Source organism: Vulpes vulpes, chromosome 2, assembly GCF_048418805.1.
Source record: "Vulpes vulpes isolate BD-2025 chromosome 2, VulVul3, whole genome shotgun sequence".
Lineage (NCBI taxonomy): Eukaryota > Metazoa > Chordata > Mammalia > Carnivora > Canidae > Vulpes > Vulpes vulpes.
Window position 1 is genome coordinate 113,097,162 of NC_132781.1, and position 27,972 is coordinate 113,125,133.

Here is a 27,972-nt window from a genome sequence, read left to right on the forward strand (position 1 = left end):
TGATTTCAACTGGTCAGCAGTACTGCTTCCTGGGATGTGTCAGGCCCCCTGACTCCCCATCTCTGAGTACAGGTTTAGTCAAGATTAGTAAAGGGTGGGTCTGAAGGGAGGAAACCACCCATGTTTTGTTTTGTTTTCTCCATTCCGGTAGCTAGCATTTGAATTTTTTTTTAAGATTTTATTTATTTATTTCAGAGAGAGAGAGTGCACAAGCAGGGGGAGGGGCAGAGGGAGAAGCAGGCTCCCTGCTGAGCAGAGAACCTGATGCAGGGCCCCATCCCAGGACCCCAATATCATGATGTGAGCTGAAGGCAGATGCTTCACTGACTGATCCCCACAGGAGTCCCACTTAGCATTGAATATTAATAGTTTGATTATTGTGTATAAAAATGTAATCAAGAATTTTGCTGAAAGCAGTCATTCTTACCATAGAGAAATTCACAAATTCTTAGAGAAGTGTTTTTTCCAGGTTAGATATTTTACTACTATTACTATCCAGTCTCCTATAGCAAAATGCATATTTTCACCATCCTCCTGGGTGATTCTGATGTGCCCTTCATTGGTTTAAAGGAAAAAGAAAACCAAAAGAAAAAAAGAAAGAAAGCATTACAAGTTTTAATTAGCCCAAAAATTTTCTTCCCACTGATAATACTTTCAGTTATATTCTATGTTTGATAATTCTCTCATAATAACTTATTCCCGTTTTTTTTTTCCTGGTTCCTTCTACAGAGTATTACAGTAAAAGTGATGATCATCCAACAGTTGCTCTGATGACCCTGTGTGTCACTTACGTTGAAATGGTCAATATGTTGTTTTTTTTTTTAAATGGTCAATATGTTTGTTAAAATAACCAGCAGTCCACACAGATAGATTGGAGAGCTTTATGTTTAAACTCAGAAAAGAAATACTTTGAACAGATCTATTGCATGAGCAAGTGTCAGTAAGCCCAATGATGTAATGAGTTAGCTCCATATAATGAGCATGTACCCATGAGGGCCTTTGAGAAACTTAGCCCAGAAATACTCTGGCTAAATCAGAGAAGCTGTTTGGCATTAGTTGGCTTCATTTAGAAAGTCTTCGATTCTTGGGCAACCCCTCTTGGGTCACCCCCCTTTTTAGGAGCTTAGTACTATCACTCAGTAAATTTTGCCTTGTTATCATTTAATAAATCTTGCTTTGCTGCCCAGTAGGGGGAAAAGAAAACCAAAACCTTAGATTCTTAGACACTTAAGAATAAGACCATTCACGTTTTCTCTTTAATACATTTTTCTGCTATAATATATCCCCCCCAAATCCTTACTGAATTTTGATTCATAATATTTTCAGACTGGCTTACTGTGAACATCTAGTACCTCTTTTACATTCACTTGAAGTAACAAATACAGAATCACTACAGTGACTGTAGCATTAAGTCCGGATTGAATTTTCATGATTAGCCGTTAGTTCGTCTAAATCAGGAAAATGATGATAAAGAACCAAACTCAGAATGCATTAATATGAAATAAGCCCAGATTTCTCTCCCATTTGAGAATTAGATGTTCAGAAGAACGATACTTTTAGCTGAAGCTAATCTGGGAAAATCCAGTGTGTATCAAAAATTCAGAGTAACATAATGAGAAAAGAACATTAAAAGAACATTGTGGAAAATGTCATGCGTGAGCTCAAAGACTCAGTTCCTTGCAATTCCCAGTGAGACTTGCCATCTGAGTTTTTATCAGCAGCGAACACCAGCAGTGTAATATCTTCGGCCCTTTTCACTTCCTTTAATGAAGAGAGAGAAAGAAGTTACTTGTGAAAGACGTGGATTCATAGGGTCGAGATTGGCAAATAAAAGTCCTAGATTTCAAGAGACCTTCAGTGTCGAAATCAGCCTTGAGGCAGGTACTGTCTTACCTCTTGGTAGTCATGTTGAATAAAGGGAGAAAGAAGAAATAAAGGATCACTACGGGAATGCTCTGCCGTAATCGGGAAGGCTTAGAACTCCAGAATTTCCTATTTAGCAGAGCAGTTTACGTTTTGGCCGTGATTCTTGGTGAACGTGACTTAAAGTGAAGGAGTAAACCTGAAAAGATGATTTAGGTCTTTTCCTTTCATCTTTATTCTCTCGTTGTTGTTATTTTCTAGGAAATCATCGTGAAAATTATAACCAAAAAACTTGGAGAGAAATATCATAAGAAAAAGGGTGTTGTTAAGGTAAGGACAGGAGGCTGGGAATGGAATTTGTGAAGAGCTGGTGGCTGGTGGAGTCAGGCCATTTTTGTCCCAGAAAAATCAAATCCTCAGGGCGGGAGACTTGTGTCTGAGGTGCCTGATGGTTCATGAAAGGAAAGTGAATTCATAATTGTTGGGAAAATGATTCATTTCACAACAACATAGTTTATATTTAACTTTGGTGCTTCCTTACTGGAGCAGTTCCAAGGACGACTCCCTTGTGTTTTGCCTGAGAGACTTCTAGCTGCCCTAGGATTTTAAAATTTAAAAATCTACGCTCCGGTCCTCACTGCCATTCCTAAATCATTCCATTCCGGCACCCGGCATTGTGCATGCACAAATGCCCTTCTGTTGTACTTGAAGCTCGGCATTCTTCCTCTCACTGTGTTTGCTAAAGTTGTATTGTAAGATCACCAACCAGTCTTTTATTCTTTACAGATGAAAACCTTTGCTAAGTCTTGAATTGAATTCTTTATTAGGAAGCATAGAATCACTATATCATATACCCGAAACTAATAGAACACTGTGTATTAACTCTGCTGGAATTTAAATTTAAAAACGTAATAAGGGGATCCCTGGGTGGCTCAGTGGTTTGGCGCCTGCCTTTGGCCCAAACGATCCTGGAGTCCCGGGATCGAGTCCCGCGTCAGGCTCCTGGCATGAAGCCTGCTTCTCCCTCTGTGTCTCTGCCTCTCTCTCTCCCTATGTCTATCATGAATAAATAAATAAATAAATCTTAAAAAAAATAAAAAGTAATACATGTTTTTAAAAATTAAAAAGCACAGAATGAGAAGTCGTATATGGAATCTATAAAATAGTGTCATTTATAGCAGGAGTTGCTCTTACCTTTTGACTGGAATTTCGTTTGTTTTCATCTTAACCTATTTCTGTCCTTTGAAATTTGTGTGCACTTATTTCTGCTATTATAAAAGTGTTGATTTCACATGACAGGAAGTAATTGACAAATATACAGCTGTTGTAAAGATGATTGACTCTGGAGACAAGCTGAAACTTGACCAGACTCATTTAGAAACAGTAATTCCAGCACCAGGTAAATCTTTTTGCAGACCATTTAATGTCTATGCTATTAAAATTGGTGATTCCATCCTTAAAACCAGGGTTTCTCAACACTAACAGTTATAGACATGGATTTCCTTTCTAGAAATTTGTAGGTGCCAATAGAACTGATGTGCTTCATTTCAGGCAACATGATAGTTTACCAGTCCTCTGTGAAAGCTGTTTTGTGGCGTGAATAAATTTCCCCTTCCTGGAATCCTTTTTTTTTTTTCCTGAAGCAAAACACAAACTCATAAGGAAAAAAATATCAGTCATACTCTGGTTGTTATTAATATATTTTTTTGGCTACCTAAGATGGTAAAATAAAATTCAGTATTGTTTTGCTTTTTCTCTTCCTTAATTGTCTTTATCATTTAAGTACTTCTAAATATCTAGTATGAATGCTACCTTGTTTAGGTGGTTTGCCTCTGACCTGAAGCCTTCATAACGGTATCATCGCTGGCACTAGTGGTAGTGTTAGTCTGTATAAAACTTCCACTTATCAGATCATTTATTCTTTCCTCCTAAAATAAACTCATTTTATGGCTTAAAAAAATTTTTCTTTTCAGCTTTAGTGAGATATAATTGACATTCAAAAAGCTGCACTTGTATAAAGTATACAGTTTGATCAGTTTTAACCCATGAATACTCTTGCAAAACCATCCCTGCGATGGAGCTTACAGGTGTACCCATTACCTCCCCCCCCCCCTAGTTTTATCACTGCCCTTTATCATCCTTCCTTGCCACCCCTCCACTCTTGCCTCCCATGTCCCCCAGGGCAACCACTTGTGTACTTTCCATCACTATAGAAAAGTTTGTATCTGTCTAGAATTTTATATGAATGAAATCATACTCTGTGTCCTGATTTTTGGCCTGGCATCTTTCATTAAGCGCAATTATTTTGGATCCCTGCATGTTGTCACATAATGTGTAGGTTCTTTCTGTTGTGAAGTAGGGTTTCACTGTATGGATATACCACTTTTCATTTAGTCACCTTTTGATAGACACTTCAGTTGGTTACAGTTTTTTGACCGTTACAAGTAAAACTTCCAAGAACATTCACACACAAGTCTTTATATGGACATAGGGTTTCTTTTCTATGGGGAAAATACTTAGAATGGCTCACTCAAGGCAGGATATGTTTAACTTTTTATGAAACTGCCAAACCATCCTGTGATTTTTAAAAAGAGGCAAAGTAAGGCGCCTGGGTGGCTCAATTGGTTAAGTGTCTGACTCTTCATTTTGGCTCTGGTCATGATCTCAGGCTCCTGAGATCAAGCCCTGCATCAGGCTCCATGCTTAAGATTTTCCGTCTCCCTCTGCTCCTCTCCTCTCTCCCCTCTGCTCACACACCTCTCTCTCTCTTTAAAAAAAAAAAAAAAAAAAAGCCAAAGTAAGCTAATTTTTCTTTTCTGATTATTTCTGGACCCTAAGTACCTTCTACTTGCAATCTAAGGCTAAAATGTATCCCTTTGACAAGTGAAAAAAAACCATGAGGATTCCTATAACATTACAGTCCTGAAGGCATCTACAGACTATCCTTTAGAATATTAGAGTTCTAAAAGGATTAAGGACTTTTAAGAGGGTGTCATTCAGTGTAACTACACTTTGCTATAACAAGGTAGAAGAAAAAAGTGAACATTTCTTTGCGTTCAGTGTGATATTCTCTTCTACTGCAGGAAAAAGAATTCTTGTTTTAAATGGAGGCTACAGAGGAAATGAAGGCACCTTAGAATCCATCAATGAGAAGACTTTCTCAGCTACAATAGTCATTGAAACTGTACGTACATTTACACAAAGAATTTCTAAATGCTTTAAAAAGATGCCATGGGTCCTTTTCATTGGGTTGGTCTTTGTTTTATTTTAGAGTCTGGGTTTTTTTGTTTGTCTTCTCTTCTATATGGAAATCTGTAAGCTTAGTTTCTGTAATGACTCTGCCCTTGTAAAGTATTTCGTTTCCAGATTTCAAAAGAAATGCATGTGTGCCTTAGTCCACGCGAGCTGCTGTAACAGAATGCCATAGACTGGGTGGCTTAGAAGCAAATATGGTTTTCACAGGTCTGAGGGCTGGAAGTCCCAAGAACAAGGCACTGGCAGATTTACTGTCTGCTGAGGGCCTGCTTCCTGGCTCCTGTGTCCTCACATGATGGAAGCAACAAAGGAGCTTTCCAGGGTCTTTATAAGGGCATCAGTCCATTCATGAGGGCCCCACCCCCACAACCCCATCACTCCCCAAAAGCCCCACCACCAAATACGGTCCCAATTGGGCATTAGGTGACATCCATGAATTCTGTTGGGGGGGGGGGGGGAGGGGACAACACACTCAGACTACAGCAATATTCATTGTGTAAAACCTGAAAAGGTCAATTGAATACAAATAACTTTAAAAATTACCCATAATCTCCTGGCCAGATAACTCCCTTTAATATTTTGACCTGTTCCTTTCCAGTCTGTATTTTATAAAATTGTATGCGGTATGTTCAGTTTCACATCTCAACTTTTTTCCCTCACATGTAATATAAAACTCAGTCTGGCATAATATATAATTAGGGGAATATAGAGGCAGAATTAATGGAGGAAGAGCCCTTATTTTAATGAGTCCTTCCCTTCTTTCATAAAGGGCTAAAGGTAGTGGAGTCAATAAAGTAATTTAAGGAAATCTGATGTGCAAGTGTTTGCTGCAGAGCGGATGGCTCACGGACAGGTCTGCAAGTGTGGCCCAGTGAGGCCTGACGTGTCTTCTGGGGGGAGGAAGGGCCTGAAACGGGCTTTCCCCCAACCATATAATGCATTTTGAAACTTCAAACAATGGTGCTGTGACTCTTAGTGAAATCCCTTTTTACATCCAGTGCAGTAAGTTAGCACGTGGGGGGATAATAGGCCCTCGGAGAGTCTGAGGACCCTCCTGAGTCCTCTCTAGAACTTACAGTAACTGCCCAATTTCATGTGTGGTGTTGTAGGCACCTAAACCCATCTCGGGACTACGTTTGGAAGGTCGTTCCAAACGACGTTCCAGATAACGTAGGTCGTTATCTGAGAGAAACCACATTTAAGTAAATTGAGCGTTTTTTTTTCTGTCCCTGACAACATGAACTTAAAAACTGTCACTAACATAAACTATAAGAGAAGGAAAGGAAGGGGCATCTCCTGGTGCTGAGACATTTACTAGTCTAATTAAATTAATAGATTGAGGTTCTTTTTTAATTAAAACTCAGTTTTTCTCTCTGTCTCAGTCAGTATAACGTCATGGAAAATCTCATATTTCCTTGGCAAAATGATTCTCCTGCACTTTGTATACTCTCCAGTTTAGATCCTGCTTCAACTCATGCTTTCATCTCAGGCAATGCAAAACGTCTAATCAGCACGGAGGACATTCTAGGCTCCATCCAGATCCCTTTGGGTCGCAGTCTGGTTTTCGCGGGCCCATTCTTTGCTCCCTCGCTGTGACCCAAGCTGCTCCTTCCTGAGCTTGCATGCCATACAGAGCTGAACTGAGGCAGGAGCTAAGAGGACACCCACATAACAGGCCTGCTTGCCTGCAAAGCAGCGTGTACTCTTAAGAGATCACCTGCTTCTTTACTTTTCTTTCACACCTTCCCCCCAATTTAAAAATAATCTGTTTGCATTTGTGTGTCCACTTAGCTGTGTCCCCACAGTTCCTTTACATCATTGCCATGAAACACATGAACTTTCCAAATGATTTCTCCCACTAGTTTATCATTTCTGGTGTCTAAAATTGTGGCATCAGTATCAAAATATTTGAAATTTACTCATTTAATAAGCAGATTTTTAAATATTCCACAAATTTTTTAAAAACAGTCTAAGCCTTTTACCTTAGCTGTTTGCCTAATTAACCAAATGACTGGCTCCCTTATTCCCCAGCTTTGTATTCTTACCAGAAAAGCGTACTTGTCCACAGGCCTTTACGCTTGGTAACAAAAGATCCAACCCGAGTCATACTTTATCTGGGAACTTACTTCCTTTAAACACAGTCATTATTACATATTAAAGGAGTAGCATTTTAAAAAGGATTATGAAGGAGAGGTATGATCCTCAATAAAAAGTTAAAATCTCACTTCAAGGTGAGAGTCATCATCATCATCATTTTATATTTTGCAAGAGAGAGGACCAGCTTTCAAATTTTAACCAGAAGACTTAATAAGAGCCAAGAATTATTGAGCTCCTACTCCTTTTATGCTCCAGATATTATTCTAACTTCATTGACTCATTATATTTCCCAGCAGCCCAGTAACTGAGATCCTATTATTATTCCCCTCAGGGGATGGTGGGGCACCAAAAGGTCGAGTCACTGGCTGAGGATGGTATTTGAACTCAGTCTGGGCTCAGGCCACATTCTTGCCTCTGTGCTCCCAGGTGGTGTCCACTTCTGTGACAGCTGTTCTTTCCCAATGTCCAGATTTCCCCTTTTCTCTTCTTTTAAATACGAACAGAAAAATCAAATATGTTTAAAGTTGGGCTCATTTTCTGTAAGAAAGACCAGCCGAATTGTCAAAGCTCAACTATAAACACATTTGAATGGGAGTATCTGAATTGCTTAAAATAATATTTGCTGTTGAAAAAGAAACCCCCAAGTGGCACAAACACACACAACAGAATTTAACTTCTCATTCTAAAATCCAAAATGGGTGTTCTTGATCAGGGACTAGCTCTTCTCTGAGGAGTGGTTTGTGAGCCTGGCCAGGATCTTTTCAGCTCATGTCTCCATCATCTTCAGCAAGTGGCTATTACAATTGCCATGTTCATGTGCTTCAGATGGGCCCCGGGGACTGTGGCAGGCTGTGTGTGAGGACAGCATGGCCTGGGCCTGGAGGTGGCGTGTGTCACTTCTGTTCAACTCTGTGGCTGGAGCTCCATCCTGTGACCACATCTCACCACACGGGGAAGCAGGGACAGTGTCTAGTGAGCAGGGGACGTGCCCAACAGCTAGCAGGTCCCAGCTGCAACATGTCGTGATAACACATTTCACATGTCCCGAAGAAGTCATGGCACTTCTTAATGACTATGCCATAGAATATTTTAAAATTCATACTCCCATAAAAATGTTGGCTACCCTAATGGTATTAGAGGGAGGGGTATGGAAAAGGCATAGATGGATCTTTAAGGGTAGTGTCATTTTCTTGTTTTAAGTACTTGTGTATTTTTAATCTTTTTTTCCCATTTGTTTTAACTTGTAGGGCCCTTTAAAAGGACGCAGAGTTGAAGGAATTCAGTACGAAGACATTTCTAAACTTGCCTGAGTTTGAAAATCTTTTAACACATTAAAATCCTAAAGCATCAAATTGGTGTTCACCAAGGCATTATGAGACTCTACTGTGTTAGGGTGTTTCTTTTGTATAAAGCAAATGGATTTATTTAAATATTACTGTATAGTTGTTCAGCAAAGCTTATAGCAAAATCTAATTATGTCTCACGAAGTATCAGAACAATGTAATTTTGTTCGTGTTTTGTTTCCTTTGTAATATTTCCTTAATGATTTTTTAATCTTCATTAAAAGAATGTTATTGAAAATTATTTTATATAAGATGATTTAGAACCCTGCAGTTAAAGGAAATTCTTCATATACTCTATATTTTCCATAGTAAAGTGGTAAAGTTGAACTATAAATATAATTACACTTTTTAAAGTCTGACTATAAATAGAGTCACAGCTTTATTGAGATAGAGCTCACACACCATATAACTTTGCCCATTTAAAGTGTACAATTCAGCGGGTTTTAGTATGTTTATGGAGTTGGGCACCCGTCCCCTCCACTGTTTAATTTTAGAACATTGTCATCACTGCAGAAAGACACCTGTGCTCATGGTCACTCTCTGTCCTCCCTCAGGCCCTGGCACCCACTAGTTTACTTTTGGTTTCCATGATTTTCCTGTTCTGGGCATTTCACATCAGTGGAATTGTACAACCTGTGGTCTTTTTATGATGAACTTCTTTCATGCAGCATCATGCTTTCTAGGACTATCCACATCCGGGCACAGATCAGTACTTCCCTCCTCTTCCCTGCTGCACCGTAGTCCACCATATGGGTAGGCCACACTTTTAAAATCCATCTGTCAGTTGATGGGCATTCTGACTGTTTCTGCTTTGGCCTGTTGTGAGCAATGCTGCTATCTGAACTTTCATGTACCAGGTCTTCTGTGGACAGCGCCTGGGGATGGAGTCGCTGAGGTTTCCTGTAACTCATGATACCATGTTTAACATTTTAAGCAGTCCATTTTACAATCCCATCAACAATGTGAAACTATACACTTTTAAATTATAGAGCCAAAGGGATGCCAAAGAAAGGAAATGCACCTCATAGTTGGATTATGAAAAAGAATTAAAAAAAATAAATGTACAGTTCACATGACAAAAGGAGCGGACCTTAGCTTCCAGTAGGGTTCAGAGAGTATCAGGGCTTGGTCTCTACCACTCTTCCTTTCTCTGTGTTGGCTCCACTCTCAGTCCCTCACACCCGGAAGATGGCTGCCAGTATCCCTGGCTTCACATCTTACTTTTTTCTCCCACAGTTTTTTTTTTTTTTTTTAAGATTTTATTTATTTATTCATGAGACACACACAGAGAGAAGCAGAGACATGGACAGAGTGAGAAGCAGGTTCCTTATGGGGAGCCCAATGTGGAACTTGATCTCAGGACCTCGGGGATCATGACCTAAGCCAAAGGCAGATGCTCAACCGCTGAGCCACCCAGGAGTCCCTCTCCCACAGTTCAAGCAGAAGATCAGAATTGAGGTTTAACTGGTCCACACTGGGACAAATCACTCCAAATGCAAGGGTTGGACTATCCTGATTGGCCAGACTTGGGTTGTGTTCCAGCCTCTAGGCCATCTGTCTTGGACTTACCCGAAGGTAGAGGCGATAAATTCTGTTGTCAGAGAGTAGGAGAATATGTGCTGGGAAACAAACAGAAGACAGCATAAGAAATAGTAACGGGATGATCCCGATACCTTTTGCCAACACGACTCTTCAGGATGAATTCAAGTGTGTCTGAACTAACTTGACAGCGTAGTAACCTGAAAAGGAGCTGAGTTTTGGAGTTGAGCAGGCTTCCAGTAGCATTTTGGCTGTTCTGCTCACCAGCTATGTCATCTTAGAAATGATCATGTTGTTGAATTTTTTTTAATGTTTTTAATGTTTTTTTTAAGTGTTTTTAATGTTTTAATTGTCAAAAAAAAGTGTCCCAGCAGGGTTGTGAGAACTACAGAGAATACATAGTGTCAGATGTGGTGGGCACTGGTTCAGTAAATGGAGCCACATATCTGTGGCCTGGCCTGTAGAGTTTCAGGAGGGAGAATGGTTCTCCCCAATAATAATATTAGTAAACCATGACAGATTTCACATGTGTCTTCCCCCAGATCTCTAAGTTTGGAATCCCCTCCCTGGTTTTCTTCATAGGAAAAAATTTTTCCTCCCTACCTCCTATATTTTAACTATTTTCCCCAACATATTCCTGAAATTATCTCAGAATGAAAATAAGTAGCATAATCGAGGTAGCTCTTAACTTTCAAAAATCTGAAGTACAGAAATATGATTCTAGGTGACAGGATGTTTTTCCCTATAAGTTCTTAGAGGTCAGTAGTGGTCACATTACACAAAGTGGCTGCGGACACCTAATATCAAGTTTCATAGGGACTTTTTTTTCTTTTCAAAGCATTGCAAGCTACTTTTCTTTACACAGACTTTTTTTTTTTTTTTTTTCAGAGCAATTTTAAGCTCACAGCAAAATTCAGCAGAAGGTACAGAGATTTCACATCAATCCCCTATCCCCATCCATGCACAACCTGCCTCACTATTCACATCCCCCGCCCAGGTGGCACATTAGTTATAATAAACCTATCATAATGATTGACACATCGTCCTCATCCAAAGTCCTTAGTTTATATTCGTGTCACTATTGGTATTGTACATTCTGTGGATTTGGACACGTTGATAATGAAATGTAGCCACCATTATAGTGTCATACAGAATAGTCTCACCAGCCTAACAATCTTCTGTGCTCTGCTGTCCATCCCTCTCTCCCCCCATTTCAACCCCTTGGCAATCATTGATTTTTTTTTCCTATCTCCATAGTTTTGCCTTCTCTGTAATGTCATATGGTTGGAATCCTATGCAACCTTTTCAAATTGACTTCCTTCACTTAGAAATATGCACATAAAGTTTCTCCATGTCTCTTCATGGCTTCATGGCTCGTCTCCTTATAGCATTGGATAATATTTCTGGACGTACCACAAGCTATGCATTTCCCCTACTGAAGGACATCTTGGTTGTTTCTAGATTTTGTGGATTATAAGTAAATCTGCTATAAACATCCATGCATAGTTTTTATGTGGACAGGTTTTCAATTCAGGGTAAATGCCAAGGAGTGCAATTGCTGGATCATATGGTAAGAGTATGTTTACTTTTATAAGAAAATGCCAAACTCTTTCAAAGTGGCTGCATCATTTTGCGTTTCCACCAGCAATGATTGAGAGCTCCTGTTGCTCCACATTCACATCCTCTCCAGCATTTAGTGTTGTCAGGGTGATTTTTTGGCCATTCTGATAGGTGTGTAGTGGTATCTCATTGTTATTTAAATTTACAATTCCCTATTAACATATAACATCGAACATCTTTTCATGTGCTTATTTGCCATCTGTGTTTCTTTGGTGAGGTGTCTAAGTCTTTTGCCCATTTTTTAATGGGGTTGTTCATTTTCTTATTGAGTTTTTGTGGGGGTTTTTCTGGTCAAAGATTTTTATTTCTTTGACAGAGAGAGAGCACTAGCAGGGGGAGCAAGAGTGGAAGAGGGTAGAGCCCAACATGGGGCTCTATCCCAGGACCCCAGGATTATCACCTGAGCCGAAGGCAGAAGCTTAACTGAATGAGCCATCCAGGTGCCCCATTATTGTTGAGTTTTAAAAGTTCTTTGTGTATTTTGGATACCAGGCCTTTATAAGATATGTCTTTTGCAAACATTTTTTCCCAGTATGTGTGGCTTCTCTTATTTTTTTTGAAAGCTATTTTTCATCATATCACTTGAGGTCATATCAAATTATCGCAATAGTGTCTTGGGAAACCAGATTCCCTGAGTTTTCTTCATTGGGCACGCCATTGGATCCTATTGCCTTCTCTGCTGCTTTTCTCCTGTCTACTTCTGACTATCCATTTTTGCTTTCATACTTGAGTAAATTCATCCAACAAACATGTACCGAGTACCTCCCGTAAGTTAGCCATTGTAGTGGGTACTGGAGATGTGAGAAGTGGGTGTAGACCCAAGGTGCATTGTTTAGAAATTGACAATGTTCAGTAAACTGATACTCAAGTGAAAGAATTGGCCAATGAAAAGAAACTTGATAGTCTGGGGCAGCTACTTAAAAATCCCCCCTAACTTTGCTGGGCCTTAGTAAGAGACCATTAACTGGTAACAGGATACACCTCAGTTCCTACTTTGCTAAAATAGACTCAAAGGATTAGAATATGGATCAGCCTTGAGTTGGTTTTAGAGTTGACGAAGTGCCCCTAGAAACGTTAAGTGGATAACTGAATCGTTATACTGTTAAAAGGAAGCATCCTTCATTTTTCTTTCTCCCACATGGATATTCCAGAAAAAGTCACCAGTATAGAGTTGGCCAGTGTGAAAAAGTCTTAATAATACTAAATGTTTACATCATTTTTATGTATCCAGCATATATATGAACATTATTTAAACATTTTTATGTATGCAGGCAGCCAGGTGACTTTTACTCTGATTTAACAGGGTCTTTGGAGTGACTTCTATCTCTTTCAATTAGGAAAAGGTTGAAGAGCAAATGATACTTTATATGGTATTAAGTGATCCTTTAAAGTATGCAGAATGATTTGTGTAAGATCTCATACCAGTATGTACTGAAATAGTTCCTGATTCTTAGTTCATTTTTACTACACATAGGAGATGATCTTTAATTTCCTTTTTTTCCAGTTATTTCTTTGATTTACCAATTATCCAGCTCTTAGAAAATTTATTAATTTTCAGTAATTTAAAAACACAACCAAACATATAAACTTATGGCAGAGGTGTTGGTTTTTTTCAAACACAGGCTCTTATTTCCCTGACAATAAGATGTATATATTTGTTTGGTTTAATGGAAACTGTTTAGATTTATATTTATGAAGAGCTTTGAAGCTATGCTAGAGGATAAAAATCTATGACAGATAACAGCCTGTGATACTCTAGATGAGGTTTAAGTTGGATACCAGTACTACATACAAAATTAAATACTGATCAATTCCCAGTGGGTTGCAAAGTGCTCCAAAGAACAAGCAAACATAATATAGGTAATTGTCAGGTTGTTTTCCTTTATTGCTGAAAGCATAATACTTTCAGAAACTAATCAAGAGGTAGACAGTGGAAGAGTTTCTTCCTTTCCAACTATCCCTGTTAATTTAGTTCTTTCATTTGAAATTCAAAATTGATTATTCATTTGTAATTCTAATGATACTGAGAAGGCATATTACTGGTCTCAATGGGGACACGTGGGCAGTATTAATACAAGTTTAGTTTTATTATTCAAAACACCAGCTGTTAATAAAAGTTTTGATAATTTAAATAACATGGATTTGACTTTAAATCTAGTTTATTTGATAGAACTCTTGTTCAATATCCTGCATATAAATGCACAGCTCATGATCATCATTATTATTTTCAAAACTACACATGTAAGTACATGTAAAGTACTAGGAATGTACATGTAAAGTACTAGGAATCAAACTAAACTTATGTATCTAAAGGTATAAAAGTCTTAAAGGTATAAAAGTTTTAAGTCTAAATTTTGACCAATTTTTTCACCAAGTAACAGAATTAATGATACGAACCCACTTTTGAAGTTTGTATTAATATGAGCATTTTAAGATCAGCATTTTTGAAGTAGAAAGTAGGAAGGATATAGACTTTTTTTTAATGTATTGTTGGTAATCATTGATGAAGCTGAAAGGCAATTTACCTCTTCAGCCCTGAGAAATATCACATTTCTTTAATATTTTACAAGTAAGGTAAAAGATAATCATTTGATTTTTCAAATAGAGGTCGGGTGTATACAAAAAGAGAGTTTTGTGTACTTTCTAAAATAAAAATGACTTCTACCAATTGTGGAGAGAAAGCTTCATAAAAACGTACCTTTAAACATTTTTTTAAGTACAGTTTTACCACTTTGGCCTTTGAAAATGTATCATAATTCTCGGAATTGGTTTTTATGGAAAGTACAGACTTTACAATGACTCAGATTTGCACCATATCGCCAAGATCCACCATATTCATGCAGACGTAATGAAGTTGATTATTTGTTTATTTATTCTGCCTTTTAAACATCATTAGCCTTTTGTGAGGACATAACTTGCTCATTAAATTTATTTTGAAACAAAGTCTAATCATACAGGGTTTAAAATGTGAATGGCATTAGTCTCAGGAGTTGCTTAAATGCAAGAGGTCCGCAAGGAATACTCAGGAAGCCCCTGTGTTCAGAATCATTAAATCTGTGTGAAACGTGTGGCTTCCAGAGATTTTGGAACTGTGATGGTCTCAGAATTTATAGTAACTCAACACTGGGTGCAATTAGCCATGTGAGGTAATGTCCGGAGCTATTTTAAATATGTGCAGAATTGGGGAGCCTGTCTCCCCAATCTCGGAGGTGGCCTGTCAGGGAGGCAGGACTGTTAGGGGAGATTGTCATTTAAGAGGCAGGCGCCTACCCCTCTGTAGTATATCTTATTTGGAGAATGGCTTTGAGAACAGAAACAGGTTGGTGAGCTAAGGCCTTGCAGTGGTTTATTTTATGTGTGGCGACTTGGCTGGGTCATGGGACACCCACAGAGTTGGTCAAACATGATTTTGGGGTGTTTCTACAAAGGTATTTTTGGGGTGAATTTTACGTTTAAATTCTAGACTGAATAGAACAGATGGCCTTCTCTAAGTGGGCCTTGTCTAATCAGTTGAAGGCCTGCATAGAACAAAAAGGATGATCCTCCCCCTGCAAAGAGAGAACTCTAACTGCCTGTGGATTTCATTTACAACACGGATTCTTCCTGCCTAATGGCCTTCAAACAAAAACATCGGCTTTCCCTGGGTCTCCTGAGCCATCCGGCAGCCCAGCCTGCAGGTTGGACACTACTAGCCTATATAACAATGTGAACAATTTGTTGTAATAACTCTTTCTCTCTCCCTGTATGTATACATTTCTGTTTCTCTGGAGCACCCTGACTTACATAGGCTTTCATAGACGAAAAAGGAAAGCCAAGGCTGTGGAAGGAATCTTGGCTAACCATATTGGGCCATCCCAGGTACCGTGGCAAGTCTATCCCAAGAACTGGTGACAGGGCCTTGGTATTTACAGCCACAGAACAATTAAGATCAAGTAACCTCCACGTTCTTACTCAATATATGCCAAATAACCTTCTCCGAAAGGAACATCCCATGTACCTGAGAGCATAAGAATGTACTCAGCCTACCTGACCCTTGAGAATAATGAGATCATCATAGTAAATGCCAAATTTCAGGCTATGTCCAGATGCCAGTCTGACTCACCAAAGCAGCTTTCCTTTGCATGACATCTCAACATTGGAAAACTCAACAAAATCCTAGATCTTCTTTGCAAAGTATTTATTTTCTTCAGATGTAATTAACAGGTTTTATAAAACCACCATGACGTCCGGTTAGTTTTTTAATTATCTGGACTGAAGAATGACTGCAAAAGTGGCAGGGAAAAGCCGTACATACAACAGATAATTTCCAAAGCTATCAATCTTTAAGGCCTTTTGAGAAAGCTATAAAGCTGAGGCACAAAGTAATCCTTGTAATGTCCATCGATGAAACCCTTCCCACTGTTGTGCACAAACCAACAGGAGACGTCTGTTCCAAACACTCGATCTGTTCGGTAGTCTTTCTGCAGACCTCTGCAAGGGAAATGGTGTGTATGGTTAGAGCACAGACCAAGGCTTGGCCAGTCTGCATGTCTGGAAAGGAGACATATCCCCACCCCCACCCCCACTTTGCGGTTCGTTGCAACCTTCTTGAACCCTTTCTGCTTGCCCCCACCCATCTCTACTCCCCAAGCTATACTGAACATCATTCTCTGGGGCTTGGTGTTGGAAGAGCAGAGAATCAGCAGTGTATCCTTAGATCATTCAAATAACCCTTTAGAGATGTACCGATACAGATTTTTCCAGCAAGGTGAAGAGTGCAAATTAACTTTCACACGGAACAAAGGTGGGAACCAAACGCCGACGTGCTGTGGGGCTACTGCACGTGTCACCTGCAGGACGAATCTGAGATGCCTCTCACCTTCCCTGGGCAGGTGAGTGTCCTATCTAAGGGCGATGCCAGCTCTTTCTGAGAAATTCATGCCTTTCACGTAAAGGACAAATAAGCCAATGAATTAAAAAGGCATAAGGCGTATTGTCACTCACGATCTTTCAAGTATTTTGCATCACAAGGTGCTTGCAGTCCCTGAACTTGAGGCCCATCATTCACCTTTGTCATTGGAGGATAGCCGATGTGCGTTTACAAATCTCAGATAACTACTATGATTAACTGTGCTCACCATTTCCTCCTCAAATATGCTCACTGACGCCCATTGGTAATTCACTGGTCTCCAGTCAGCCGGAGCCAGGTGACTGGCGTCCTCACTAAGAGTTCATCATTTTACTTCCTGAATCTATTTGTGGTGGTACGTCGTCGGACTTAATTAGCACCGCAATTTCATTGCATACTTACGTGGAAGCCAATGACATCCGTGTGCAAAGAAAGTCATTTCTTATAGAGCTAAGTGGATTGCTTTGTAAAAACTCTTAAAACGGAAAAAAAAAAAAAAACTGCTTTAAAATGCTATCAGCACAGGGGAGACTGCCGTAGAGGATTAGGAGAAACTGAAAAGACCCATAAGAATGTTACACTGAGAATGCTTTGCAATCTGCAATTCTCACTTCAGAGTGAAGCACGCGGATAGGGCTTGTGTGAGATAAGCTACACAGAAATGCATTCTTTAGATTCATACTCAGGAAGAAGACTCCAGTCTTACCTAAACATATACGTTCATTCTCTAGCTCTATGGTTCACGGGTATTTTTTTTTAAATATTTATTTTACTATTTATTTTGAGAAAGGTGGGAAGGGGGAGAGCACATCTCAAGCAGCCTCCAAGCTAGCTGAGCCCAGAGCCTGACTCAGGGCTCGATCTCAGGACCCTGGGATCATGACCTGAGCTGAAACCAAGAATCGGACAATGCTCAACGAACTGAGCCACCAGGCGCTCTGGTTCACAGGTGTTTTTACAATTTCCTCCTTCGATCAGCTTTCTCAGTAATCTAGCTTATGACCAGGGCTCTTGGAAATAAGGACTAGCTAGACAAGTAGGTGCCATCAAATGCCAAGAGCAGTGAAGCTGGCCTGCCTGCAGCATCCTTATGCAACCGTAGTGGATGTGTCCTTTCCTGATGAGCTGTTCTGTCTGACACAGGGAACAGCAAGAGCTTTCCTTGCTTCTGTGTCACTGGGTGAGTTTAATCCCGGTAGGAGCGCTCTCCGTTACTGTTGTACGCATCCACGGCCTACCTGGTGACAATCAACGTATGTCCCTTCACTTCCATGCTCGCCTCGGGCTTCTCGGGGTCCTTTCCAGGTCGTTCATTGAAGATACGGATCTTTGGCTCATGCATGAACTGGCCTAGCGAAACAAAGTGCAGACGCCGATTTACGTGGAACCCAAGGGTAAATAACTAAAACAGCCTCATCATCATTTGACCCCGGCTTCATTTTGGTCCTCCCTCCAGAATTTCTGGGGTAGAAAGACATATTAAGAGAAGGACAGAGCAATGGGAGGGAAGGGTCCTTCCCAAGAGTGATGCTGGGCCGCTAGCCCCACATTCATCTGACATATAAGGCTGACCTACTGGACGAGAAGTAGATAAGAACGCCCCGGTGCTGGGGGTGGGGAGGTACAGGTGAGCACCTGCCACATAGCTTAAATCACAGAGACAAGTTTGTGATGTCACATGCTTAAACTGGAACCATTCCTTAGAAAGTAGGGAAAGGGGACCTAGACGCCCTGCTTGTTATCATAGACTTCCCAAACCAGTTTACCTGTTCAGTTAGAAAAAAAATCTCCAGCATAAAACTGAAAATGTATCCTGTGGCTCTAAGTTGCCCAGAGTGTGAGGATGAAATCCTAGTTCTGGGAAAACCTCACCTGCAACAGCCAACAGTCTTGGCTAGAGCATCCCTGAGTCACCCTGCATGGCTGTGCTGGGCTGTACGAATCATGTTTGCTATCCTTTGTGTATTAGGATTTTTTAAAAAGATTTTATTTATTTATTCATGAGAGACACACAGAGAGGCAGAGACATAGGGAGAGGGAGATGCAAGCTTCCTGCAGGGAGGCTGAAGTGGGGACTCGATCCCAGGACCCCAGGATCAGGCCCTGAGCCGAAGGCAGATGCTCAACCACTGAGCCACTCAGGTGTCTCCATGTATTATGATCTAATATCAAAAACCCTGACCAGCCACCTCACACCAGTGAGAATGGGGAAAATTAACAAGGCAGGAAACAACAAATGTTGGAGAGGATGCGGAGAAAAGGGAACCCTCTTACACTGTTGGTGGGAATGTGAACTGGTGCAGCCACTCTGGAAAACTGTGTGGAGGTTCCTCAAAGAGTTAAAAATAGAGCTGCCCTATGACCCAGCAATTGCACTGTTGGGGATTTACCCCAAAGATTCAGATGCAATGAAACGCCGGGACACCTGCACCCCGATGTTTCTATCAGCAATGGCCACAATAGCCAAACTGTGGAAGGAGCCTCGGTGTCCATCGAAAGATGATGGATAAAGAAGATGTGGTTTATGTATACAATGGAATATTACTCAGCAATTAGAAACGACAAATACCCACCATTTGCTTCAACGTGGATGGAACTGGAGGGTATTATGCTGAGTGAAATAAGTCAATCGGAGAAGGACAAACAGTGTATGTTCTCATTCATTTGGGGAATATGAATAATAGTGAAAGGGAATATAAAGGAAGGGAGAAGAAGTGTTGGGAAATATCAGGAAGGGAGACAGAACATAAAGACTCCTAACTCGGGGAAACGAACTAGGGGTGGTGGAAGGGGAGGAGGGCGGGTGTTGGAGGGGAATGGGTGACGGGCACTGAGGTGGACACTTGACGGGATGAGCACTGGGTGTTTTTCTGTATGTTGGTAAATTGAACACCAATAAAAATTAATTAAAAAAAAAAAAACAAAAAACAAAAAAAAACCCTGACCAGCTGGGGAGAGACTGCCCCTCCCAGAGCTAGCTGATTCTGAAAGACAGCAGAGGACTCAGACAGGAGCAAGCCAGACCTCTTCTAGCTGGCCTGCGTGACCTGGAAGCCATTCCAGGGCCAGGAGCCAGGTGAGCAGAGGCCACCTTAGAGCCCCAAGCCTGCCGAGATGTTGCAGGCTAGCCAACCTGGAACCACCTCACCCTACCTTGTCCTACAGAAACCACAGAAGCTCTGGCCTAAACCTGTTGCTTTGAGTTCCAAACTAGAGCCTGCCCTCCCTCCGAGGCCCTGCATCACAGGCCTTGTTTCTAGGGGAACCTGAGTGACAGTAAACATTTCTGGCCCCAATGGCATTGGCCCAGGTGTGGCCTAGTCACTGGTGTAAATCAAGAGCCAGGCACAGAGCATGGCCCCAACCTGTCCTTTGAGCCCCAGTCACTTACTTGCCCAAGTTCTACCCTCCAAAGTTGCTCGAGACCGAGCAGCACCCCCCTTGCCAGGTGGTCGCGAAAGACTGTACCTATGAGTCCGTGGGCTTTAGGTGAAAACTTGTTTGTGGGGGGAACGTAGATCCCCAAAAAGTCTACATTGACGGGATGCTTCTTCCAAACGCGATGGAGTAAAACAGAGAAGGACATGTCTTTATCCAGGGTGATGGTCACAGTTTGCTCTTTCTTCACAGAGACGAGCACCCTGGTGTGAAAACCAACATGGAGTCAGCGTTTCCAGAACACACTGTTTAGGAAGCCATTCCTCCCTCCATGAACACGGGCTCGCCATCCCGTCCTGGGTGGTCCCACTAGTGCACGAAGCCCTCTCTACAACATTTTTGCCACAGAATGCTGCTTTCACTCCCAGCTCTGGAATTCAGTCCATTTAGATGTTTGTATAAAAACAATTAACAGGTAATAACAGGAAACCATGACTCGTAAGACGCAATCCTGGTGTTCTGGGCATGCCCTGACAGGGAGTTGGCTGGGGGTTTTTGTTGGGTTCATTTACTTATCCAACGTGTATTTACTGAGCCCTTACTACACGCCAGGCCTCAGCTGGCACTGAGACACTTGGCGGCCAAAAGACGTGGACTCTGCGGCCAGGGACCGGGCAGTAGGTCACAAAATTCTTCCTGAACCTCAACTTCACATTTAAAACCACGATGGTAAGTTCTACGCTTTTATCAGAGATTTCTGCATTTATTCACGCAGCCTCACGTGGAGGACAGGCCCGAATCCGGATGTGATCGTACTCGCCTGTGATTAATGACGTGAGCTGTGTCAGACCAGGACAGGACGGACGTCCGGGAGCCCCGGCTCAGGGTGATGGTCTCAGTGCTGATTTCTACTTTCACGTCTTCACGTTGGAAATAAAATCCCAGTTTTCCAAAATAGGTGCGGAGTTTTTCATTCTTGGGTTTCTTGGCACCAATGAGCTCTCCATTGACCAAAATTCCTGTGGAAGAAAACATACTTTTTTCTCTCTCTCTCTGTGCACCATGTTTTTGTACATTGGGGCACCATAACTCAAATTTATAAAACTGGACAATAGGGGAAAATTATTATCTTTTTTTGCTCAGGACTCACATTTTTTCCTATGCCATGCTCACTTTGTTACTATGTCTCATCATACTTTAAATGAATTATATCACAATAAGATCTGCTAGTTCATACTCAGTTTCTTAGCTATTCTGATTCCCTTAGGAATATATTTATAATTCATTCTCACTAACTGTCAGGGTTTGAAAGTACAGGATTTCTATTAAGGTGGGAAAGAAAGAAATCCAAGGTACGACAGTGAAACATGACAGTGATTAATTGCCTATTTCAAATATAGTATATTTTTATTTTACCTGATTCTGGATCAGAAACAAGGTTGAGAATTTTTCCAGGTTCTGAGTCGATATTGAAACAAATATTCTTTTCACTTTTTGGCAGGTAAATGATGAAGTGTGGGTCATTTTCAACTGGAAAACATACAGAGAAAGCAAAATCAAGCAAAATCATAGGAAGGAAGGTGACATGGAGCAAGCACTTTATTCCTGAACATCTTTAACTTAACAAATATTTATGATGCTTCTACTAGATGCCAGGTTCTGTTCTAGAGCTTCGGGGCCTAGTGGTCCGTCCCCATTGTCCCTTCCTCATGAAGCTTCTGTTAAGAGTTTTAAGTTATTTTACAATATAGGGTATACTTATTCTGAAGCTATCACATATGATCTAGGCTAGAGATAAAAAATGAATAAATAAGACACAATAAGAAAAGCACACATACACACTATGTATATACACATATATACGTGTATACAGCGAGTGTTGTATATAGATAGATAAAAATATGTACGTTTTGAGTAGCTACAGACAATACATAAAAATAAAGGTGACATAATATTATTTTTTGGCATATAGATTGATATTATTCAATTCCAAGAGCAATGAAGCATCAAGCTACACTCAACAAAGAGCTCCTTTGCTACTGGATGACCTTATTCTGGCTGGTATTTCTTACTCGTTTGTTTGTTTAATCATTCAACAAAGAGTTAATGAGGAAAAAAAAACCCAACTCTGTCCAAAGCACTGAATCAGGCAATGTTTGATGTATCTATACATAAGTCATGGTCTTATTTATAAGACCTTCAAGAAAGTCATAATTTAATGAAAGAGTGACCAAGATTCTCTCCTTGATCAAACTTTGCTTAGGCTCCCCCCACCTTTTCAATTAGTCCTCAGCTTTTGGACTTGCATATCTGTCTCTGTATTTTCCAATTTTTTTAACAGATCAATTTTTTTAAGACTTTATTTGACAGAGAGAGAGAGAGAGAGTGAGAGAGAGAGAGAGAATGAGAGAGCACACAAGCAGGTGGAGGAGCAGAGGGAGAGGGAGAAGCCGACTCCCTGTGGAGCAGGGAGCCCACTGTGGGGCTCCATCCCAGGACCCTGAGATCATGACCTGAGCTGAAGGCAGACGATTCACTGACTCAGCCACCCAGGACCCCCTGCATTGTCCAGGTTTAGCAAGAATCCTAGTAGCTTGGCTTACCTAGTATCTCCACCCTCCATATTGATCCCCTTGATATAGTGGGCTCCTCATCCCCCAACGCCCTCCAGGTGACATCTGATCACCTGACTGCCTTCTGCAAGAATCCTGTTGGATGGGTTTGGCCAGAATCCTCCTTCTTCCTGATGTTTCCTCTTAGTGATTTTCCACCCACAGCCTCCCCCCTGTTTTTGTCTATAAACTCCCACTGTGCCATGCTGTATTTGGAGCTGAGCCCAATCTTCCCCACCCAACAGCAAGGCCCTGTCATGGGGGTCCTCATGCCCATGGTGACGCCCCACCCCCCACTCCCTTGAGTAAAGTCTTTGTGACGGTGCATGTCTAATGAATATCGTGAATAATTGGTTTCCTTAGTAGTTTTTCTTTCGTAGAGATAGACCCAACCACTGAGGTCAGAGAATAAAATAAATGGCACAACAATGGCCCAAGGGCAATGCCCTGAGAGTAAAGATGAAGCGGTGACCAACCCCGCCTGGCCAGCAGTGAAAGGCCTTGTGAAGGGGTTTGCACAAAGCATCTAGAAGCTAGGAAAAGCAAGAGACACAGGAGAGACAGATTTTATTCTGAGTGCACAGAACAAGGCACAGCTTGGAGGTATAAATGTTGGTGATTTGTGTGCAAAGTAGCTCAGTGTAACCAGGGGATGGGTTCTGGAAGGAATGGAGGAAAAGACTGAAAAGGGGTCATGGAGATGGAGCATGGCGCCAAGGAATGGAGCTCTAAGTTAGGAGCTATGTGAAGTTTTTGAAAATAAATATGACATGATTTGATTTCAGAGAAATCACTTGTCAGGGTATAAATTAGGTCTTGGAACGTGGACATGAAAAGATCGGTTAGCAGCCAGCGCAGCAGTAACCCAGGCAAGAGACAGTAGATTCAATGGGAAATGGGATGGGTGCAGGAGGGAAAAATCCAGAGACAGGTGATAGAATCCGAGCGCAGAGGCATGCTTCAGCACTGCCAGGCTTCCAGCCTCAGCCATCGAAGGCAGTGGAGAGAGGAAGGTCTGTATGGTAGGAACTGCAGTGCTTGTGTCTCCAGAATGAAACTGGAAGAGCAGGCTTCCACTCGAGAGGCTGCCGTGATCTAGATAGCATCGCGAAGCCCCGTGCAAACATCAACTCAACTCCTCACGTATCCTCACAGAGGACAGGTGACCTGTTAGTAAGTGGCAGAGCTATGACCAAAGCCAAGCTGTCCGATAACAAGCCCACTGTCCCACCTACTCCGATACGCTCATTCATTTTCAAGTGTGTGTTTTGGAACACGAAATGCAAGATAAGCTAATCCAGAGCAGGAATACAATCTTGTACTTCTTTGCACCCCTCACACCACTAAACTCTTGCTATGAGTAAATACTTGGTTAATTGATTTTGTGTTGAGCTGGGCACTAGAGGGCATCATTAAAACACAGAACAAAGGTTGTCATTCCCTCCCCCCCCCCCCCCCCCCCCCCCCCCGCCAAATCATTTTGTTAAGGTAACCTCTTCCTTTACATAAATATAGTGTTTTGAAAATTTTTTGAAGGATATTGCTCTTATTAAAGATAACCGTTGATTTTTCCATTTTAATTTTACCAAAATCCCACTAATCAGACCTGCTGGTGAATAATCCCAAATCAGTGCTGCCATACTGATTTGATATCATTCTAGGCAGCAGAAATGATACATCAAATTAGGGGAGTCTGTGTGGCCTTACATTTAGAACAGGTTGAGGGTAGATTGAGGACTCTGTGACGACTTCATAGGTTCCTGAGGACCGGGGGTTAATGAGTCTCTATGAGGAACCAGGAACCAACGTTATAACCACTCTGCAATTTATCACCAGCTCCATTTTACAGGTGGGCTCACTGAGACCCAGGGGGGTTCCAGAGCCTGGGTCCCCCTCTCACGTGGGCAGAGTTTGACCCCAGAACTCTTGGACTCTCAAGACCTTGTCCCTTTGACTGCATCATACGGGTGACTACATACACCCGGAGGAACCGCTGCATTCATACTGGAAAGAATATTGAAAACGAAGTTAGCTTTCTCTCTCCGTGTTTCCACAGAAGCTTTGTTTTGCAAAGCAATAGTGTGAGCGGCTCGTGCACCTGCCATAGGTGCTTTTAGAAGAATGAACAAAAGCAAACGAATTTTGTTATTCTTACTCTCTCTTTAGTATGCAGCCCAAATAATCATTGTCTAACAAGTTTAAATAATATTCTTTCAAATTTCATGTATTCTGATGCCCTGTCTCTTGCTCTGAGAGCCACTCAACAGGGTAAAGATGGCAATTTTGTCAGCACTGTAACCTTTCACACGGCTGCCCTCCCCCACGCGTGCTGTGTTGTCAAGTTAGCACTGCTAACTGAAAGCTCGGGGCAGAGTCCCTCCTCAGGCCCTGTTGCTGGACGTGCTGGGGAGGGCAGTGGAGCGGCCCCTGGATGAAGCACTGCCCCTGATGGAAGAGCGAAGAAGCAAATCACTTTGGGCCCACGAATAGTCATTTTAGAGACAAGCCATCGGGGGTGGTTGGGGGGAGAGATGCACTCACTCTACAAATAGATTCGATGTCCCTGCTACATTTTCTCTGTTACAATATGGTTTCAGGGAGTGGTGGGTATACAGTCTTGAGAAATCCATTCCGACAGTCAGAAATGTTCTTGCTAAAAAAGTCTGCATTCCAGGCAGTCTAGAAAAGCTGCACACATCCAGGGACATCGGGAGCTACTCTGCTATTGAAATTTCAAACCACCCCAATCAAGCCCCCTATCTGGACCTTCCCACAGGGAGAGGGATGTGCTGTCTCTCTGATTGTTGAAATGTACTCCTTTCTAAGAAAAAAAGAAAGGGGAGGAAGTGCACAGGCTTTCTACACTTGTTAGCTGATCGCCAGGCAGCCGTCACCTCTGTGGGGAAAGGTGGCAAATGCCAGATTTGGAAGGAGAGAAAAACAATAGGAAACAACATTAAAGTCATTTTTATGGCAAAATTTATGGCTTCTGATCCTTAATAATAGCCTTTATGTATCAGCTCTAATGTGCTAGCCCTTTCAGATGGCTTCACACGGTGTCAACAACCTGGCTGCGTAAGTATAGTTATGCCTACTTGCAATGTGCAGCAACATGAAGTAACTTAGTAAGTTCACACGCAATCTCCAAAAAGAATGTTCTTTGCATTGATACCCCATTGGCCCACCCAGCATGAGAAAGAGCATCCCTTCCGTTCCAGAGGGTTCACATCATACACTTGGAGATGGAGTGGTATGGACCCAGTTGTACCCCCAAAATTCGTACATAGGAGCCCTAACCACCAACAGGATGATGTTTGGAGGTGGGGTCCCCAGGATGGGATTGGTGCCCCGATGAGAGGAGACACGGAGAGCTGACCTAGCTGGCACGATGGTCTTGGACTTCCCTACCTCTAGAATAGTGACAAATAAACGTCTGTTGTTTAGACCACCCAGCTAGGGGCTCTGGGTATGGCGGCTCAAGCTGATGAACACACACAACTGTCTTCTTTCACTGGAGGTCAACCATGCCCATAAAAGTCATCTGGTTTACCAGGACCTCTCGAATGTATGTATATGCTCCACAGGATTGTGATCCGATTGGGAGCAGGACGTGAAAGCAGTGGTAAAGGTCTCTTACCTCTCATCACATGTGGGGGAGGTGTGGCCTCCAGCACTTGAGCTCCCAGCACCGGCATTGGGATCCTGGGTGTTGGGGAAGGGTTGACCCAAGATGGGACTGAATTTGAAGCAACTTTGTTGCCATAATACAGGGCACCTGTGTGGAAAAACCTGTCTCTGTTAGTTTCCAAGCTTACTTTCCCAGAGAGATTTCTTACAACTTCAAGAATTTGTTTTATGCAGACCCTGTGTTCTCAGCTAAGGTTTTCTCTCATTAATTTTGTTCCAGAATTTTCTCTCTTCCAGCTCCTTCTGTTTTTATGGGCCTGCCGTAGGGTTCTCTGAAGAGTCTGGGACTGGGGCTCTAGGAACTGCCTCACAGAGGCTGGAGAAAGTTGTCCACAGCAGCCCCTGGAGAAGTCCTGGATTATAGTCGGTCTCTGCCTGGATCTGCTCCTATTTCCTCACCAAAAAACTCTAAATAACTGAGTTTCTCAACCAAGTAGTTTCCCCTTCTGGTTACAAAAAGTTCATTTTAGGGGTGTCTGGGTGGCTCAGTTGGTTAAGCATCTGCCTTTGGCTCAGGTCATGATCTCAATGTCTTGGAATCCAGCCCCACACTGGGCTCCTTGATCAATGAGGAGTCTGCTTCTCCCTCTCCCTCTCCCTCTACTCCCCCCCACTTGTACTCTCTCTCTCTCTTTCTCTCTTTGTTTTCTCTCAAATAAATAAATAAAACCTAAAAAAAAAAAAAAAAAGAAAGGAAACAAAGTCCATTTTACTTTCCGATATACAGCCTTCTTGTTGTTGAGAAAACAAATGGCAGTTCACCTAGGCATCTTAAAATCACTTATAAATGCCAGGTTATCTAGGGTGAGTTTCTCCTGAGATAAATTTAGCTGTGGCACCCAGGCTATTACAACCAGCACCCAGAGGTAAGAGGTCCTTGAACCCTGGATCGCTGCAGTAAAGCTGGCGTGTCACTTGCACAAAATGATAATGTGTAAAGTGTTCCCTCCGGGGTATGCAGGCTATTGTCAGCACTGTTTCAGCAGGACAGTCCCTAAGAAAGCGAGAGCAGAAATAAGGTGATGAGCCACATCTTTTAAACTTGGTACATGGGCCCCTGGGCACACCTTATGACTTTCCACAGGACACAGAAATCATGGGTGGCTTTTATGACAATTTTGAGGTTCTCGGCTTCCACATACACTTTTCCTAAGAAAACTCTTTATACTAGTTTAGAAGTGAAAGGCTTGCTCTCTCACCAAAATCCTCTGGGGAAAATTGGTGTAGTGCCGAAAAATGCAATGACTCCAATCCATTGCCAGGAAAACAGATTGGTTTGCAAATCAGACAATTTCCAGTTCTTTGCTTTAAGCAGAATTGAAGTAGATCGTGAGCTGTCATGCATTAGATCATTAAAAATAATTTTTGAGGGATCCCTGGGTGGCGCAGCAGTTTAGCGCCTGCCTTTGGCCGGGGGCGCGATCCTGGAGACTCGGGATCGAATCCCACGTCAGGCTCCTGGTGCATGGGGCCTGATTCTCCCTCTGCCTGTGTCTCTGCCTCTCTCTCTCTCTGTGACTATCATAAATAAATAAAAATTTAAAAAAAAATAATTTTTGAATACTACATCCTATGTGAGTTTGCATATAACTTTGAAGACGTTATAAGTGAGTGACAATTGCTGTAACCAAATTCATTCCATTCCTATATACTTATCTGTGTCAACAAGATTTATCAAGACTTAGGCTTA

At 41.7% G+C, this 27,972-nt stretch overlaps 2 protein-coding genes across 2 annotated transcripts in view; one reads left to right on the top strand and one right to left on the bottom strand.

Moving 5' to 3' along the window:
- Positions 1–13,856, top strand: part of KIN (Kin17 DNA and RNA binding protein) — a 40,500-nt gene extending 26,644 nt beyond the window's left edge. Inside the window, exons 10-13 of the mRNA XM_026016738.2 lie at positions 2,125–2,193; positions 3,163–3,262; positions 4,947–5,047; positions 8,463–13,856. Coding sequence (XP_025872523.1) covers positions 2,125–2,193; positions 3,163–3,262; positions 4,947–5,047; positions 8,463–8,525 — 333 coding nt within the window. The 3' untranslated portion in view covers positions 8,526–13,856. The remainder of the gene's footprint in view (positions 1–2,124; positions 2,194–3,162; positions 3,263–4,946; positions 5,048–8,462) is intronic.
- Positions 13,857–15,879: 2,023 nt separating this feature from the next.
- The window catches only part of ITIH2 (inter-alpha-trypsin inhibitor heavy chain 2), a 36,755-nt gene continuing 24,662 nt past the window's right edge, over positions 15,880–27,972 (bottom strand). Inside the window, exons 16-21 of the mRNA XM_026016741.2 lie at positions 26,233–26,370; positions 21,400–21,513; positions 20,804–21,002; positions 20,074–20,246; positions 17,844–17,955; positions 15,880–16,187 (exon numbers count right to left, since the gene is read on the bottom strand). Of these exons, the coding sequence (XP_025872526.2) occupies positions 16,040–16,187; positions 17,844–17,955; positions 20,074–20,246; positions 20,804–21,002; positions 21,400–21,513; positions 26,233–26,370 (884 nt within the window). The 3' untranslated portion in view covers positions 15,880–16,039. The remainder of the gene's footprint in view (positions 16,188–17,843; positions 17,956–20,073; positions 20,247–20,803; positions 21,003–21,399; positions 21,514–26,232; positions 26,371–27,972) is intronic.